We start from the raw sequence: 18780 nt of genomic DNA on the forward strand, positions 1-18780 counted from the left end.
CAGTAGTACCTGGGCCACAGTGCAAGCACGCTGATCCCTTGTGGGCACGACCTGAGTGTACTTACTGAAAACATCAGTCATAACCAGAGCATTTTCCATCTCGTTCTGAGCTGGTTCCAACAGGGTGAAGTCTATGGCTACGATCTCGTTGGGCCTAGAGGCGAGCAGATGGCCCATGAAACTGTGCGGAACTGATCCAGAGTCCTTGGCCACTTGGCAGCGGGTACAATCCTGACACCACTTTTGAACATCCGCTGCCATGCCCGGCCAATAGCAGCGCAGACGCATCAGTTCAGTAGTCCGCTCCACACCTTGGTGGCCATGATCCTGGTGTAGATTATTCATGACCTCTGACCATAAAACTTCAGGCAGGAGAAGCTGCAAGATTTCCTCTCCCCCGTCAGGACGACGGACTCTGCGGTACAAAACCCTGTCTTTCTCCCGGAAGCGCTTCCACTCTCGCCGGAGCAGGAGCATTCGCTTGGAGAGACTCTGTCGCTCTTTCCGATCAGGTCGAGCACGCCTCCTCCAGAATACCAGCAAGTCCTTCAGAAGTGGATCCGCCTCTTGCAAAGATTTAAGATCGGAGGGAGATTGACGTGGGAAGACAGAGACCGCTGACAGAGTAGCCTGTACCTCAGCATCCTGAGCGGGGGCCGGCTGAATGCATTGGGGGACTAAGGTGCCAGGAAGGGTGTACTCTCTTAAACCAGCACTGGACATGTACTGACGAGAGAGAGCGTCAGCATTTCGGTTGCTCCTACCAGAACGGTATTTGACCTCAAAGTCAAATACCGCAAGCTGTGCTACCCAGCGGTGCTCCGTGGCCCCTAGCTTAGCAGAATGGATATAGCTAAGGGGGTTGTTATCAGTGAAGACAACACACTTATGCCCCAAGAGGTATTCTCGAAATTTCTCCGTCATGGCCCACTTGAGCGCAAGAAATTCCAGTTTCATTGAACTATAATTTGTCATGTTGCGCTCAGTGGGCCGTAAACCTCTGCTGGCATAAGCTACAGGCCGCACCCTACCCTCCTGCTCCTGAGAAAGAACAGCCCCAAGGCAGCTGAAACTAGCATCTACCTCGAGGATAAACGGTAAGGAGAAGTCCGCGTAGGCCAACACCGGCGAAGAGACCAACCGCAACTTCAAAGCCTCAAAGCTCTCCTCGCACTGAGGTGTCCAAGCGTCCTCCAGATTCTTGTTCGGTGCCCTCCTGGTTTTCGTACCCGAGAGATCTGCCACCAGTTTGTGCAGGGGGCTTGCCAGTTTGGCAAAGCCTCCGACGAATCTCCTATAATAACTGGCAAAGCCCAAAAAGGAACGTAGCTCGGTAACACACCGGGGGCGTTGCCAGTTAGCCACAGCTTCCACCTTAGCGGGATCCGTGGATACTCCTTTGCTGGAGATGACGTGTCCTAGAAAGCCCACCTCTTCCCGGAAGAAGAAACATTTTTCCAATTTGGCCTTCAGGCCCTCGGTGTGGAGCCGACGGAGGACAACTTCAAGTCGCTCGAGGTGTTGAGCAAAGGAGTAGGAAAAGACCACAATGCCGTCCAAATATAGTAGTAACGACTGGTGCTGTTGATCCCCAAACATTCTCTGCATCAGCCTCTGAAACGTGCTTGGTGCATTGCACAAGCCGAATGGCATTCTGTTCCATTCAAAAAGTCTGAATGGCGTACAGAATGCGGTTTTGGACTTGTCTGCTTCAGAGACTGGGACTTGGTTGTACCCGCTAGCAAGATCAAGCGTCGAAAACCAACGAGCACCCGCAAGCGCATCCAAGCTCTCCTCAATACGATGTAAGGGGAACGCATCTTTGCGTGTCTTCCTGTTCAGCAGACGGTAATCGACACACATACGGAGGCTTCCGTCTTTCTTCTTAACGAGGACGATCGGGGAGATGTACGGGCTACTACTCTCTCTTACTACCTGGGACTCGAGGAGTTGATTGATGCGGGCTTTCACCACATCATATTCCGCAGGTGGAATTTGTCGATACCTCTGTCGAACAGGCACGTCATCCAATAGGGGGATGTCATGGGAGATCAAGTTGGTACAGCCCAAGTCGCCCTTATGGAACGAGAACACGGACGCATACTTTTGCAGCAAGCTCTTAACGTCGCCCTGTTCCGCAACAGACAGGGTTGACAAGTCCACGGACTCAATTCTGTCTTGCATGGGCGTCATGGTCTGCGATGACATTGTGGCGATGGTCGGCCTCACTTCCGAGACTCCAGTTGGCAAGCTGACGATCTGTGCACTGCTGAGCAAGCCCAAACTAGTTCGTGGGTAAAGGAGAACATCGGTCACTCCGACATTGACCACTGGGACATACGCTGTGCCCCCCGTCACCGGGACCAGACAGGGCGACGCCAACAGACCTGCGGGCAACCCCGACTCTGGAGGTTCAAAGAGAGCAGTCGGACCAGCCAATTGCTCCAAGCAAGTACTGGGAACAAACTTCATGGTACCACCTGCAATGCGTACAGCCCGCGTGCCCCGAGCTCGGGCCAGCCCCTTGGATATTAAGGGGTTCAGTACTTCCGCCTGATGGTAACGCTGTAAGGCCTCAATGACGGTCCCTGGGGCTTGGGAAATCGGAGGGGAATCGAACAGGGAGGGGCCGTGTGTGCCAAAAAGTTCACGATAGCATCTGCTAATGACATTAATTCCCAGGACCCCCGGAGTGGTAACCGGGCCGCCAGGTGGGTCCTTCACGACCAAGATACCACAGCGGGGCATAACATTGCCACAGAAAGCCACATCCAATTCAAAATACCTGACATAGGGAATAGCAAGGCCATTGGCAGCCTTCAATTGCAGCCACTGGCAAGAGAGCAAGCGTTCCTGGCCCCATGGCTCGAACTGTTGTAAAAAGAAACTTTCAGTTACCGTAGAAACCATTGATCCAGTGTCTGAAAGACATGAAACATTGACTCCTCCTATAGAAACGTCGATATGGGGGCAAGATGGCATGAGCCTTGCCAAGTTTTGACCGGTTGAGCCTGAAGACACCCCAACTGAGCTTTGGCTCGACGGCTCAGTGGGCTTCAGTTTCCCTGTTGGTGAGGTTGCTGAGAAGACCCAGCAACACCGGAGGACTCACCAGAGAATGAATTGGCCCTTGAACAGGGGGGCACTCGCGGCCCATCGTAATCTCTGGCAAAATGACAGTGCTGCTGGCATCGATGGCAGACCAATGAGCCCCGGAGTTGTGGTCGGCTAGGCATTGGGTGGTTCTGCAAGGCAACCACAGTTTGACTGAGTCGAGATATTTGCTCCTGTTGCTGTTTCAATAACTTCATCATCTCACTCAGTTCATTACTTTGAGACATCACTGGGGCCTCTGGTTGTACGGGGCCCGGTGAAGCAGCATGTGGGTGGCCTTGGACCCTATACTGTATACCGTAGGCAGAAGGAAGAGAAAAGCTACGCCCCCTAGCACCCCCAGGAAGACCCTCTCACTCCCATGTAATAGCCTCACCGCGTACCTCAAGTAGAGTAGCGTGTGGCTGCCGGCGTATAAACTGCTTCAACTCTCGTCGGAGCACACTGTCCAAGACATGCTCCACGAACTGATCGCGGAGAAGGATGTCAGCATTCGTCATACTATCAGGCGCTCTCTGCTTGACCTTTTCCATTAAAGCCATTAAGGCTAAAGAAAACTCATGTAAACTTTCCCCTTCCTTTTGGAACAAGGTATAAATCAGATTTCAAGGAGTGAAACTGCTACAGTGGCAAATCAACACAATGATGAAAGACAAGGCATATTGGATTGTAGAAAATGTATTAAATAGTATTTGGAACAAGGTATGAATCAGATTTCAAGGAGTGAAACTGCTACAGTGGCAAATCACAAAATGTGGTCAGTTTGAAAACATGCAAACCAAGGAAAATGTAAAATCACAAAATGTAGTTTGTTTAAATCCAATTCAATATGCCTTTAAGAAAGGTATTCGCTCCAACAAGACGAAACTGATAAGGGTCCTTTCCCCAGATAGAACCCCCAGTTTGGTTTTGCAGCATGTTCAGGAGAAAAACCTTCTTACTGACCGGGAGTACAATCATCTTTGCATCGAACATGGAGAAAAGCTTATCACTGAATTGTTAGACAAGCTAATGAATAAAGGTGACCCACACTGCGAGCGCTTCATTTCCATATTGAGAGATAAAGTATAGATAAGTATAAGATGACAGATGCAGTACATAGAAATGACACTGAATGACAATGGACATGATTTATGTAACATGAATACATGCTATAATAAAAACAAATCTGTATTAGGCCTACAAGGTGTATTGCCTCTGCACAATCCTTGATATTTTTTCACCACTTGTCCGCCCCGTTTCGGTGTTCACATTTAAGCTGCATTCATCTGTTTGTTTTCCAAATACTTCAGTCCGAGAAGCTGGTTTGGTAACGATTTTCAATTATCACATTCTAATAATTCATTAAAATTATTATTTATAGGCTGCCGATGTTAGGCATGTGAATAGTTTTTTATGACCATATGAATATGGTAGGCTACTCATTGTCTTTCATCGGTTTGAGAATGTAAATATGTAAAAGGTGGGAAAAGACACTTGTGAAATGTTATTGCTCTCCTGATTACTTTTTCACAGGAGACATACGAGATGATTCACAGTCATCTGTGTTATCATCAATAATGTGGACTTCGGCGAAGGGGCAAAAAAACGAGATGGATCTGATGAAGATGCAGGTATTTGATCATCCATGCTGGTCTGATTTGGAATGCATGACAACAACAATGAAATAGACATTATTGTAAAATTAAGACAGTTAGACATAGTTGTCTGAATTAACCCCTCAGGACAGCGTTGCAGTAGTTAAGTAATTTGTTTCTAAAGAATGTCTGCAGCCCAGGGATGGGCAACTGGAGCGGTAGGAGTTAGATCATTCAGTGGCATGTGGCATGTGCCAGTGACATGCGGAAGTGGCATCAGTGGCATGCTATTATAAAACACATTTTTCCACTAACAGGTTAGGTTTAGGAATGAGTTTTGGTTTAGGCACAGTTCGACATGTTTATAGGTTGGTGTACACACATTTTTCACTGACAGGTTAGGTTTAGGAATGAGTTTGGTTTAGGCACAGTTCAACATCGACATGCGGAAGTGGCAGGCATGCAATGATAAACACATTTTTCCACTGACAGGTTAGGTTTAGAAATGAGTTTTGGTTTAGGCACAGTTCGGTTGGTTTACACACATTTTTTCACTGACAGGTTAGATTTAGGAATAAGTTTAAGGTTAGGCACAGTTTGACATCGTAATAACCATAGTGACCAACGTGACATGCCAAACCGTGACGGCGCTAGAATACATAAATAATTACAAATAATTACAAATAATAATTACAAATAATACTTATTATTGATAAATATGATTTCACTTATTGATAATAATTAGCATAGGTCTGTGGTTAATATAAAATCAATGGACATGCCACTGCGGCACTTCCGCATGTCACTGGCACATGCCACATGCCACTAAATGATCTAACCCCCTTTCAACTGGAGGCCCGGGGGCCACATGCGGCGGCTGGCCCCTCACTCAGTGCGGCCCGTGTATAAGACCTAATTTAAAAAATAATGATAATTATGCCAAGATTAAAAAAACACTACAGAATCGATCTATTGTAATTATAGTGTTGGTGATAGAGAACACAATTTCAAACAATATCGGTAGTCAGTGAGCAACCAACAAACTCTGCGAGTTGTGGTCATATGGCCCTCCGATGGTGGCGATGAAAAAATGTGGCCCTCCTCCTCATCGAAGTTGCCCATCCCTGCTGTAGTCTATTGTCATAGTAATGTGTGCATTTAAGAGGCTACTCTCTATTATTTTGTTCAAAATCACATTTAATAAATACGTTCAGCCTTGTTCTTATTCATTTATGATTCATTTTGCTTGTGTTAGCTGCACTGGAAAATGTCTTCAAATGGCTGGGCTTCACAGTGAAATGCTACAGGAACAATACTGTGGATGGAATGAAGCGTGTCCTCCAAGAGAATAGTCAGAGGGCTGGTGGAGACTGCTTCATCTGCTGTGTACTCAGCCACGGTGGATCAAAAGGCGTATTCGGGTGTGATAATAAAGTTCTCTCCACGGAAAAAAATACTCAGCCCATTTCGAGGCTGTGTGTGTCCAGGGCTCGTTGGGAAGCCTAAACTCTTCTTCATCCAGGCCTGTCGAGGGGGTGGTATCCAGGAGGAAGCCAGGCTCGCTATGGACAGCATAATGGAAGACACACAGGATTCTGATGATGAACCACCCCAAACAATCCCAACTGATGCTGACTTCCTAGCTTTTAGGTCTACTGTGGATAAGTACGTGTCCTTCAGAGATGAAGCACAGTGCTCATGGTTTATCCAGTCTCTGTGTGAGCAGCTCAAAAAGGGTGTGCAAAGATAAGTAGACTAACTATGTAACAACTCCCCTGATAGAATCAACACCAGGAAAGAGTCACAACGCAATAATTTCACGGGCGGGTTTTACACTGCAAATACGGTAATCAATTGCACTACCTGTAGCCATGTAAAAGTTATGTACAAGTCGATACACGACAAGAAGCCGTCAGTAACAGTAACGCACGCCAGTGCAGCACAGAAGTTATATTAAACACAAAATGGTTTGTGCAAGTAGTTCACGCTGTATTGATGGAAGATTAAATATTTGCCAACAACACTCATACATCAAAGTCGCACACACAGAGAGAACTAATAAACCCAAACGTAGTCAGAAAAAAAATACCAACAAAAATTGCATTGCTCATATCATGAAAGAAAGGTGACCTTTACAACTACTGCTGTAGTAAAATGTTATGTAGCCATCAACTTCTCTTGTGTTGTAGAGCAGGGTTTCCAAACTTTACCATGACAAGGCCCCCCATATACCAATAGATTCCAGCCAAGGCCTCCCTTACATGGGTCATGCCGCACTATTTTTCTATGCATCCTCTTTCACAACCATATTCTAGGTCTGTTAGTAAGTGAAAGCATGAGACGAGGCAGTTCCTTAAACTTTCAAATCTTCATTAATTAAATGTTCATTAATCCAACACAAAAAGGTATATCCAACAAAAAAGGTATTAAATCCAAAGAGCATTGTGTAATCCAATATGTCCAAAGAAAAAATATATTTCCAAGTCTTTTGTTATCAACTCTCCAAAAATAGAAAAAAAGGAGAGGAAGAAGATAGAGAGGATAAGTGTAGGGTTGTAATGTGGGTGTGTGGAATTGTGGCTTTTGGTGGAGTTGTGTTGTAACTTGTCAAAGTGTGTACTATTGTTTGGGGGTGAAGGGCAAGACGGAGAGAGCAGCGAAGTTAGTGGCAATATCCAGCCAGTTCATTTACTCACGAGTCTTCTTATTAAAGAGGGAACCACCCAGGTCCTTTTAGACGATGAATTCCATTCTTCTAGGCAAAGATAATGTCGGCACGCTTACGGCAGTTCTTTCGGATTTCACGAAGGCTCCGTAGCAATAGTGTCAAACGTAATTGTGTTAGATCCAGGCTGGATACTCAGGCTCACGAATATTACTGTGTTGTGTGCGTGTGTGCGTGTTGCTACTCTCATTTGAAGTGAGTGAGGGGAGTTTAAGAAACAGGAGGAAACTAGAATGCCACACTGATTGCAATTGCGCTCAGCTGCGCTTAATTGGGACGAGCTCAGCGCAGGTGAGCGGGGGAGGGGAAGAAGACAGACCGTCACAACAGGGGTCCTTATGGTGGCCCAAAATTCAAATCTTTCATGGGGCCCAACATTTCTGGCGGTGCCCCTGATACTGAGTGTCCATGAATAATCATCATCAATGTAAAGTGTAATGCTTTATTTCACTTGATGATGTAATTCTTTGGGACTTGGCACCCCTAAGACATTTGGTGCCCTAGGCAGAGATTCTAAAAGTAGGCCTATAGGCTATATCTTATCCAGTCTCTCTGCCCTAGCAGGCCTGGATAATGCCTGGCGATTGAGAGAGGCTGAGGGTGAAGGGTGTGTCAATATCTTACATGTATACTTTATTTTGTAGCCATCTACACCCAGCACACTTCTCTTATGCACAAGGGAGAATACAGCACATAGAATATACAGCACTGTACAGTTTACACAATATACGGGCATAACAGTCCACTAGCTTTAATGTTGCGTGCCCTAAGGTATTTCTATTCCTGCTTAAGGTGACAGAAGTGGAGAAAGGCATTCATTCATTTTACCTTCGGCAGGGGAGAGGGGTGAAAAGTAAAAGTAGAAGGACAAATACAGTTCACTGCAATTCAGTGACTGACAATTACAGTAAAATAGGACCATCTAGTGGAAGTATGATACTAAAACTAGTAGATAAGTGCAATGTGTTCTAATGTAATTATGGGCAAGTGGTTAGACACAGGGTTGTAGCCCAAAGTTTGCCGGTTGGAATCCTGACCTGCCAGGTTGATTGCGGGAGTAATTAACCAGTGCTCTCGTCGACATAAATGTGCATTGAGCACTATGTGATGTGGAGTGTTGTGCCACAATGACAATGGGAGTTTCCCAGGGCAGCTTTAATTTAATGTAATGCAATGTAATTGAATGGAGATATGAGCCAATCGGACATTCTTGCTGTTAATGTAGGCCTATGTTACTACAATGTCTTAAATCACAGAGAGACATGAACACACCCATGTGGAGATTCCTTTAAAGAACCTTAATGTGGCCTGCGTTATCTCTTTACCGTAATATTTTTTATATTTTTAATATTTTTAAGATGTTTAGTGACTACGCCACTCTCATTTGTTAGGGTGAGAGAACCCAACCATCAAACACTTGATTTGACTTTCCCCGCAACAGGTTAGTGAATAACAAGAGATACAACTGTCATACAATTCAGAGTTCTTTTTATTTTCTTTCTTTTCGTAATGAATCTCCTATTTCGTATCGTAATGAATCTCTGCACATAAAGTATGCCTCACGGGCTCAGTCAAATATAAATATAGAATATGAACTTTAACAGCATTTATAGGCACGTCATCTCAATATACAAAATTGTGCAAATGTGCTAGTTATGCAAAAGTACTAATGGTAATTGGCAATTGCACGAGGGGTAGACCAAATAACAAAAATTGCACGGCAAACAAAGTTAGTAAATCAAATTATACAAAAGAAAACAAACTGCCAAAAGGGCAAAATTGGTAATGGCCACCACACACACACACAAGCCTGTTAGACACACGTCTTTGGTCTCCCCCTACAGCAAGTATAGGTTCCAAAAGGAGTCTGGGATTTAAGATACGTCTCCCAGTAATACTTCAGTGTTCATACCCTAATCATATACACAAGCTCCGTCTTGGCGGTTACTAAGTAGAAACTTACACGAATCCCTTCGTCTCGGATGTTAGAGTGAAACTTACACAAGCCCCTTCGTCTTGGATGTTAGAGTGAAACTTACACGAGCCCCTTCGTCTCGGACGTAACAAAGTGAAAAGGTTGCACAGGATGACTCACTCACACAATAGGACAAAACAAGAAAAAAAGGTTGGGAAAAGAACAGTGATGCCCCCCTTCTCTAGTGACACTGCATCAGTGTAGTCGAAGGCACCAACTCCTCCTATGTACATTTAACGAGAAAGTTACCATTAGGCACGGCATTTATAACTCGATTCAACAGGAGTTGTGTATTGTGGAAATGTGGGCGCTCCCACAGGTGCAACCACGACACCACAGCGCGATATCAAAGGCACCACGCCGCCAGTCCCGCCATCACACCTGCGGAGCACCCCCACTCCCACCCCACACAACTCCCTACACAAGTCAAGTGCTAAGCGTCGAAACTCTTACAGAAAATGCCGGCATTACCTCTGGTTCTCTCGAAGCGGCATGCAAGCAGTCAACCACACAGGACACAAAGTGGAAGCACATCACCAGCGACACTGTGATAGAGTAACACTACATCAGTCACAACAGAGACTACGTTCGCACACACGAGAGAAGCGTACAGAACGCATCTTTTACCTTGAGTTTGCCCAGCTCAGCACACCATCCCAGAACAGCAGCCGACCCCACGCCAGCCGCCGATGGACAGGGCTACAATTAAGTTAAATGGTGTCAGTAACCAACAACTAAGTACATTACAATGCACCAAAAAGAGCAATAAACCAACCGAGAAGGACGCCTACCTTTCCTGTACGATGGCTCAACCACAAACGGAGGGACAGAGGGAGCGGTATACCCACGCTACACTCTGCAGCATCAAAAAACATAGCCTCTTTGCTAGCTAGTTACCACCGCAATGATTTATGCTACACACCTGAAGGAAAGGGGAGTGTCGTTACCCCGTCAGAATAAAGGTTCAGGATAACCACCGGTTACATTAAGTTGCATTGTGGTGGAACCTAAAGGTTTTCCGAGGGACCCCAAAAGTTCTTTGACATACTGTATCTGCTCCTTCATGCATGCGCACCTGTGCCAGGCCGCGCCCTCCTAGTGACGCAACACCTTCGGCGTTACAGACTCCATTACAGACTCCTGAGCAGGCAGAGAGAGACAAGGAACGCTGCAGCGCACGGACAGACAGACTCCAATAACTAAACTTCAACTCCCTCTTTTGTTTCCTGTTCCGTATTAAAGGGATAAAGGAGTGTATATAGGCTAGCACAAACACCACATTATCAGGTAAAGTTTTAAAGTGATTGGAATATTGGTGTTAAGAGTTTATATTAGTTAACCTAAAGAGCAAGCAACAAAATTAAATGATTTATTTGTTGACTTAGTTTGAATGAATGTTTGTGTCTAAGTTCCAAATCAGTTATCCTGTTATTAATTATCTGCTATCAGAATGTCAATGACCAAGTCGTAATGTATTACTGAAGGCTCTGTGCATTGTCATAATGGTGTACTATGGTAGTAAAGTTTTTTCAGTGACTATTACAATGTTCCAGTGGTGGAACGCTGTGTAGGCTATTAAAGGGGTACAAGGTTTGAGTGATTAGAATGTGTTTAGATTTAAGATAGTTAACCAGAACAGCGAGTAACAAAATTAAATCATTTCTTTGTTGATTTAGTCTTCAATGAATGTTCATATCACCTATTTACAGAGATGTCAAAAGTAAAAGTGAAAGTAAAAAGAGAAACATGTTTTTCTTCGAAAATAGATAACGTAGGCCTATCTGAGTAACCAGTAGACAGTAGACAGACACACAGGTTTTCAGATTCCCGGACTCATCTCCCAACCCCCTTTCCCTGAACTCTGAATACATTCTTGAACTTGAAATTGCGCTCTTGGGTCCTCGTCTGTCGGTCCTGACACGTTAGGTACAATGGAGTAGGCCTACATGGTGTAGGCCTAACCTACACCATGAATTTACTTTTACTTTTGACATCTCTGCCTAGAGTGTAAATGTTCAGGGTTTGTCAATGGACTTTAGCTCCGTTCAGATAGCAGAAACGGAAGTGATGAGTGCAATGATGAACCTGCTCACCTGGATTTTATGATAGCCAGCGTGACGGTGCAGGCCGACAGAGTTTTTTTCACCCTCCATTGTCCACTCATCCCTCAATCAGCATTTTGTTCTTACTTATCATATCCCTCCTAGCCTGTGTCGCCAACATCAATGCTAGTGCTGCTACTGTAGTTGAGATAATTGTAAAAGATGCCTGCCTCCCCAACAGCAGTGCTCTCTTTATTGTTTCCCTCTTTTTCTCCACTCCCCCTTATGCCATTTAGCGCCTCCTCGACTCATTTCCCTAAACTACGGTAAGTAGGCCTATCCGACCTCCACCATCCATTTATCTCCTCTTCTGCTTTGACCAACATCAGCTTGACCACTATCACATCACTGAAGTAGGATATAGAATGCTGAACGGGGCTCTCAAGTCTCACTCTTTGAGAGTGTGACACACTCATCTGAGCGAGTTCACACTCTCACACACCACACATGGTATTTCACACTCTGAAGTTTTGATAACTTATCCAATCGGCGCACATTATTTCATCCAACTTATCCAAAGACCCGTCAGGAATAGGTAACAGCGCTTCTGTGTTCAGACTAGTTACTACGCTATTCAGCCAATCAGAAAATAGATTGTTTGGTTGTCGGGCAGATCAGAGCAGTGGATCAGAGTTTCATCCAATAGCGCGCACAGCAGAGTTCAGAGAGAACTGTAAAATGTACGAATCGCAATTACGATCAGAGTTCGTTCAGTGTATCCAATGGAAAGGGGATAGTTCTAGTCGCTTAGGAGCTGTCACATTTAGGATGTTTCTCTTATTGCATTTGATTTAGAATGTCAGGGAATAAACCGTGGACGTAGAGACAGAAGAGGAGTTAGAGTGGGAGGTGGAAAATGCAGAGGTAGTGGTAGAAGAGAGGGCAAGTAAGCTAAAGAAGTCAGGGGGCAACCAAGTGCTGGAGATATAGGCTACTGACTGAAAAAGGGCATTATGGGTCTGGTGCTTAAAAAAGTGATTGGACTTTAATTTAATTTGAGCTGCTAATGTCAATGCACAATAATAAACATATAGGCCTACAGGTAGCCTATTTTAGGCTATCCCCCCACAATGAACATTGTCTAAAATCATCCCTCTCAATGAAAATGGTCAAAATAACCTCCCTCTAAAACAGGCATCCCTTCTTCACATATCGTGTTAAAATTGCACTTTCAGCAACTACATTTTCAAAATTTTCTCGGGGGAGAAACCCCTGAACCACCAATAGGCCTAATTAGAATCAATCTCTGTGACCATCCCCAGCTGCTTTTATTTTACAACTCGAGCACTGGTTAGGGCCAGGAAAGCATAAATAAGAATAAATAGTGTATTTGGTCTTATCAAACTTTTTAACTAGCTGGGTTGAAGGGAAACCTAGTGTCGATAGGTCGATGGGTGATGGGGCAATGTCTCCCCCCCCCCCCTTTTTTTTTTTTAAAAAAAAATCTCACTCCAAACAATCTTCAAAACTTGAGAGCCCTGATGCTGAATATTCAACATTCTATTTCAGTTAGTTTGGTGGGAGGCTAAATGAAATTCCCGCAAGGTAATACTTTACTTCAGTTATCGCAAACAAATTGCGATGAAGGAATGTAGTGACTAAAGAAAGTAGATTGGATAAGAACTATTACTGGCTGGGAAATGCATTGGCCACTGTGTAGTAGGGGGGGCGTAGCCTGAGGACATGGTGCACGTCTTCACTGCCAAATTTGATTGGATCCTGTTTGAGGACGGTTCAATCAATCGTTCCAGAAATTTCATCTCACCCTGAAGATGCCCTGATAAAAACAAACACATAAAAACATTGTGAGCGGGGCATCATTTTTATTGATTTTTACAAAATTCAAAATGGCAGGGAAACTACCCTGGCGGAAAATAACGTCATAAGGTGCATTGTATTCGTCTTGGTCCAAGAATTCCAGGGATACCAAGTTTTTGAAAATGGGACCTACAACGGTTCAAAAGTTTTCCTGTTGGTGACGCTAGAGAGTTCAGGCTATCCATTAACTGATTACAAGCACACATCTGTGGGCCGGGACAAATGTTTTGGAATTGGAACGGGCTTGCTATCTCAAATGATTCTGGCAGTTATGGCATCCTGTAGAATAAACGGTCGGATAACAGTAGTATGCTTGCCCAGCATACAGACTAGTTACTACGCTATTCAGCCCAGCAAGCATACTAAGTTAAGTAAGGGTTAACGTTCGGCGAGAAGGTCGCTACCGTGGAATAGCAGCACGACAGAGAGAATCTTTAGACCCCGACGCGGAGCGGAGGGGTCTTGTTCTCTCTGAAGTGCTGCTATTCCACAAAGCGACCGACTCGCCGAAAGTTAACCCGCTTATTATATGGATATACTTAAATGATTCACACATGGTGGGGACATTTCTTTAGGCCTATTTAATGTTAAGATTGTTGCTGCGCAAAACAAAACAGTGCCGTTGTGAAACACGGCAACAGCTAGGTAGCCAGGACAACAGGTGTTGTCTATCACAGCAGCTGATTAGAGTCTTGTTGAAAAGTCGCTTTAGCAGTGAAAAGTCTTGTTGCCATTGGCAGCGGTCTGTTATAGACCAACCCGTCCGTTATCGAAAAATAACAGACGTGCGAACGTTGGGGAGCCCCGTTGAAATGAATGGAGCATTCGACCGATGACGTCACACCATATAATAATGCCCAGTTAATGCCCAGCAAGCATACTAATATCAACTCAATGCATGAATGGTGCATGAATATAGTAATAATGCAAGAACGTCTTATTTTCTCAGATCTTCCTTCTAATGGATCTCAATAAGAATTTCATTCGTTCCAACAAGCCGGACCTGATAACGGAGCTTTCCACAAAGGCCAGTTTCCTTTTGCAGCATGTTCAAAAGAAAAAACTTATTACTCCCCGGGAGTACAACAATCTTCACCCAAGGAGCAAGGATTATGGAGAAAGTGTAACCACTGAGTTGTTAGACAAGCTAATGAATAAAGGTGACCCTCAGTGCAAGGACTTCATTTCCCTATTGAGAGAGGACCTAATGCTGGATGAGTTTCCTGGATTGAGGAGCCTCCTCCTGAGTGCGCCTGCGGCCCCCAACCAAGTGGCTGCAGGGGCTGCTGCATCAGGTAGGCTATCTGTTTGTTTCATTTAGATCCACATTATAGGCCTAGCTTTAATGCACTAGCTATTCATCTTGGAGTCCATCACATTTCAGATGACAAACACATAGAAATTACACCAAATCAAAATGGGCATGATTTATGTCACATGAATACATATTAAAATACAAAATACAAGATCTGTATTACAAGGTATATTGCCTCCACACAATCTTACTGTTTATACGTTCATCATTTGTGCGTCCCATTTCTGTGTTCACATCTAAGTTGCATTTGTTTGTTTTCTTCCAGATACTCCAGTCCAACAAGCTGGTTTGGTAACGATTTTCAGTTTTTCAAATTCCAATAATTATTTATAGGCTACCAATGTCAGGCATGTGAATAGATTTTATGACTATATGGATAAGGTAGCTGTGAATAAATTCACTGTATCACCTTATCAAATTGACCTGAAAGAAAACCCACACGAGACAGAGATAGCATTTAAAAACTGCAGCAGAATGGGGGTCTTGCCCAGCACAGAGATGTAACAGCACTGAGACAAGCCCCGGTTCGCTAACAGTTGTGGCCTTGCCTTTATTGTCCGCTAACAAGTAATCACTAACAGAATTGTTAGGTTAACCAAACAAGGAAATAGTTCAGCTAACGAAGAATAAACATACAAGCCAGGTGGTAACTTCTCATGGATTTTCTGTCCAATCTTCATTAACTAGATCAGTGTTTCCCAACCTTTTTTGTGCCAAGGCACACTTTTTCCCTTGAAAAAATCTCGCGGCACACCACCAACCAAAAATGATGAAATAATGAAAGCAAATAATTCTCTGATAAGAATGACTATATAGGCGGCTACAAAGTGTCTTGAATAGCAATCAAATAAACACAAAACTGTATTGTTTTAGTCATATTTCATATTTCCGTATACATGGGACAATGCATGCAGTAAAACAACAAAACAAAACCAAAATAACCAGAATAGGAGACAGCAGTTTGAGTTCAATCTCCCACCAATTCCCCATTATAAGCCACGAAAGTGGGTTCCATGGCTTGTCATCAACCACTTCATCTTTACTCATCGCCGCACCAATACTTCGCAGCTGTTCCAGGGCATCTGTAACCTCAAAAGAATTTGTATTGTCTGGGATATATGAACAACAGGAAGAATTAATTAATACACAAGCTCCCCCGACAGATGCAGTCAAAAGATCTAGGCAAAGACGATTTTCAAGGACTAGAGTTTGGATAGCACTTACTTCAGCATTGTTTTTCTGCCAAAGTGTTTGAGTTGCCTTAATAAAAAGTTCCAATCTATAATTCAATGTTTCAACTCGCAAACTTTCCAACTCCAAACCATGGGAAAAGTGACAGAACTACTTTACTGCTAGTGCGCCATAGTTTATGTTCAGCAGGCACGTCTGTACCCCAGACGTGGTCGTGTTTAGGGACTTCAAAAACCATTCGCTTAGTCCTAGGTGGCTGGGATGCCGAGACAACATAAGTATGGTCAGTCACCTGGGCGGGGGCACATCGAGATCGCACGTTCGATCCCCGAGGGGGGTGAACAGGTGCAAGATGACCTCCGTCACAGTAGAAACACAAAAAGCAAAAGTCCTAACTACGGGTTACATTTTTATCGCATTTTATATTTTCAATAATACATGTACAAATGCAGAGAATTTCTTAACAGTAGCCAACTCATTTATTGTTTATCGGTTTTAGAATGTACTAGGAAAAAAAACGTGTTGCTCTCCTGGTTGCTTTTTCACAGGAGAGATACAAGATGAATCACAGTCCTCGTGGCATCTGTGTTATCATCAATAATGTGGACTTTGTCAAAAAGGAAAAAAAACGACATGGATCTGATAAAGATGCAGGTATTTGATCATGCTGGTCTGGGATGCATTTCTCAAAGCTGCTACTTGCTTACTATGTAAGCTACTTTGTTGTTTACAATGCAATTTCCCATGGGCAACTAACCAAGTTGCTGACTGGCTAACACTTTTGAGAAATGCACCCCTGATTTGGAATGTATAAAAAATAACACTGACATAAACATTATTGTATAATGAAGACAGTTTAACATAGCCTAGTCTGAATTAACTCCTCAAGACAACATTGCAGTAAGTTAAGTAATTTGTTTCTAAAGAATGTCTGTCGCTGTCATACAGTAGCCACAGTAGTAATGTGCACATTTAAGAGGCTCTCTATTATTCTGTACAAAACACATTTAATTAAGAAGTTCAGCCTCTTTCTTATAATTTTTTTAATTTATTTTGGTTGTGTTAGATGCGTTGAAGAATGTCTTCACCTGGCTTGGCTTCACAGTGGAATCCCATAAGAACAAGACTGTGGATGAAATGAAGCGTGTCCTCCAAGACTGCAGTAAGAGGGCTGGTGGAGACTGCTTCATCTGCTGTGTACTCAGCCACGGTGGATCAAAAGGCGTGTCCGGGTGTGATGATGAAGTTCTCCCCATGGAAGAAATACTCAAGCCTTTTAGAGGCCATGTGTGTCCAGGGCTCGTTGGGAAGCCTAAACTCTTCTTCATCCAGGCCTGTCGAGGTGGTGGTATCCAGGAGGAAGCCAGGCTCACTATGGACAGCATAATGGAAGTCTCACAGGATGTTGATGATAAACCGCTCCAAATAACAATCTCGGCTGATGCTGACTTCCTAGTTTGCAGATCTACTGTGGATGGGTACGCGGCCATGAGACATCGAGATTATGGCTCCTGGTTTATCCAGTCTCTATGCAAGCATTTCGAAAAGGATGTGCCAAGGTAAGTAATGACTGATAGTCAAATGCTATGTAGCCATCAACTTCTTTTGTGTCCTGGAGATTTTGAGGCATTTGATTACAAAGCACACACAACAAACGTGAGAAGCAAGTAGCTCTGGCTGGGACAGCTTCCCTGTGCTTGCTACTCAGTGTGTGCTCTTGAAGTAGAATCTGGTGTGTGTGTTAACACAATTACAGACAATGGAGATACAGTAGCTAGAGATTTTTGTCCCTTAACTATTTTGTGTACTACTTTCAGAATCCCATGGCAGTCAAAGCAAATATGACCAAAGAAACTGCTAACTAACCGTAGCAGCATCAATCATGTGTGTGTGTGCGTGTGTGCATGTGTGCGTGCGTGCGTGCGTGCATGCGTGCGATACGAATGTTTTCTTGAACTGGCACTGCCTTCGTGTTAATTTATTTGCCTGTGTATTTCTCCAAAGTCATGACATCTTGGACATTCTTCTCTGGGTCAATGCTGAAGTTTCTCAAAAGGAAGCAAATATAACTCTACAAGGGCAACGCCGAAAAGCCAGGCAGATCTCGGAACAGACCTCCAGACTCAGGAAGAAGCTCGTCTTCCCAGTGCCCCATAATTAAGGATCTGTGAACTATAAAAAAAACCGATGCAACCATGTGCACAGTAACAAAATGTAGTGTTAATTCAGCACTTAGTGTTTCTCAACGGGGGCTCTACAGCCCATCTGCCCTTGATGGTGGTGGTGGTGGTGGTGGTAATGGTGGTGAGGTGAAAGGGGACGCTTGCAATTTTTTTTTTAAATACTAAGGGGGACATTGGCAGGCTTATGATAATGTAAAGGGAGCGTTTGTTCAAAAATGTCTGAGAACCTCTGACTTAGAGAGTACTCTCGGACCAAATACACGCTAGAAGAAATTAAATTGACTGCAAATTTTACTGTATTTTACATGCTGTGCTACAAGTTGTGCAATTTTGGAAACGCTTTTCTAATGGTAAAAGGGAACAATCTTTGACAAACAACATGAGACAAAATCAAGTAAACAATGTTTTGTCTTTGTTTTTAAAGCATGTCAACTTTTTAATGTTTACTTCATGCTTAAGTAATAAGTTGTGTTACTGCCATATTTACATTGTTTTAATTTTTTATTATCATTTGTACATGTAAAGCACATTGGGTTATCATTATATGGAATCATTATAACCCCCCAACCCCCACCAACACCTGTTAATGACACAGCCCTCTCACATGCTGATGTGATGGCATCTCCACTGTTCTTACCTGATTCTGTTTTAAGGGCAGCACAATTCATATTGGTTGTTTCATACATGAAAGTCAATGCAATAAAATATTGTTTATCAGTGAATTTGTCCACAGTTTTGTTTTATTGTAGATGTTCAGAATTCAGAGCCTTGCTAGTTCTG

At 43.7% G+C, this 18780-nt stretch overlaps 1 protein-coding gene and 1 pseudogene across 1 annotated transcript; both read left to right on the forward strand.

Annotated features, from left to right (window-relative positions):
* Positions 1 to 2964: 2964 nt before the first annotated feature.
* LOC134464753 (caspase-10-like) lies at positions 2965 to 6441 on the forward strand (annotated as a pseudogene).
* A 7851-nt stretch (positions 6442 to 14292) lies between these two features.
* LOC134464754 (caspase-10-like) lies at positions 14293 to 17978 on the forward strand. The gene is made up of 5 exons (XM_063218099.1): positions 14293 to 14606; positions 14892 to 14917; positions 16366 to 16471; positions 16884 to 17376; positions 17822 to 17978. Exons 1-5 carry the CDS (start codon positions 14462 to 14464, stop codon positions 17976 to 17978), a joined length of 927 nt encoding a protein of 308 aa, XP_063074169.1. The 5' UTR covers positions 14293 to 14461.
* Positions 17979 to 18780: the final 802 nt, after the last annotated feature.

The sequence above is a fragment of the Engraulis encrasicolus genome, chromosome 15 (genome assembly GCF_034702125.1).
Source record: "Engraulis encrasicolus isolate BLACKSEA-1 chromosome 15, IST_EnEncr_1.0, whole genome shotgun sequence".
Classification (NCBI taxonomy): Eukaryota; Metazoa; Chordata; class Actinopteri; order Clupeiformes; family Engraulidae; genus Engraulis; species Engraulis encrasicolus.

Excerpts from the sequence above, each read along its gene's own strand:
- LOC134464754 (XM_063218099.1), top strand. The coding sequence starts at position 14,462 with ATGAATAAAGGTGACCCTCAGTGCAAGGACTTCATTTCCCTATTGAGA. Across the intron at positions 14,918-16,365 it reads CAGTCCAACAAGCTGGTTTG|GAGAGATACAAGATGAATCA; the intron begins GTAACGATTTTC and ends GCTTTTTCACAG. Across the intron at positions 17,377-17,821 it reads TTCGAAAAGGATGTGCCAAG|TCATGACATCTTGGACATTC; the intron begins GTAAGTAATGAC and ends ATTTCTCCAAAG.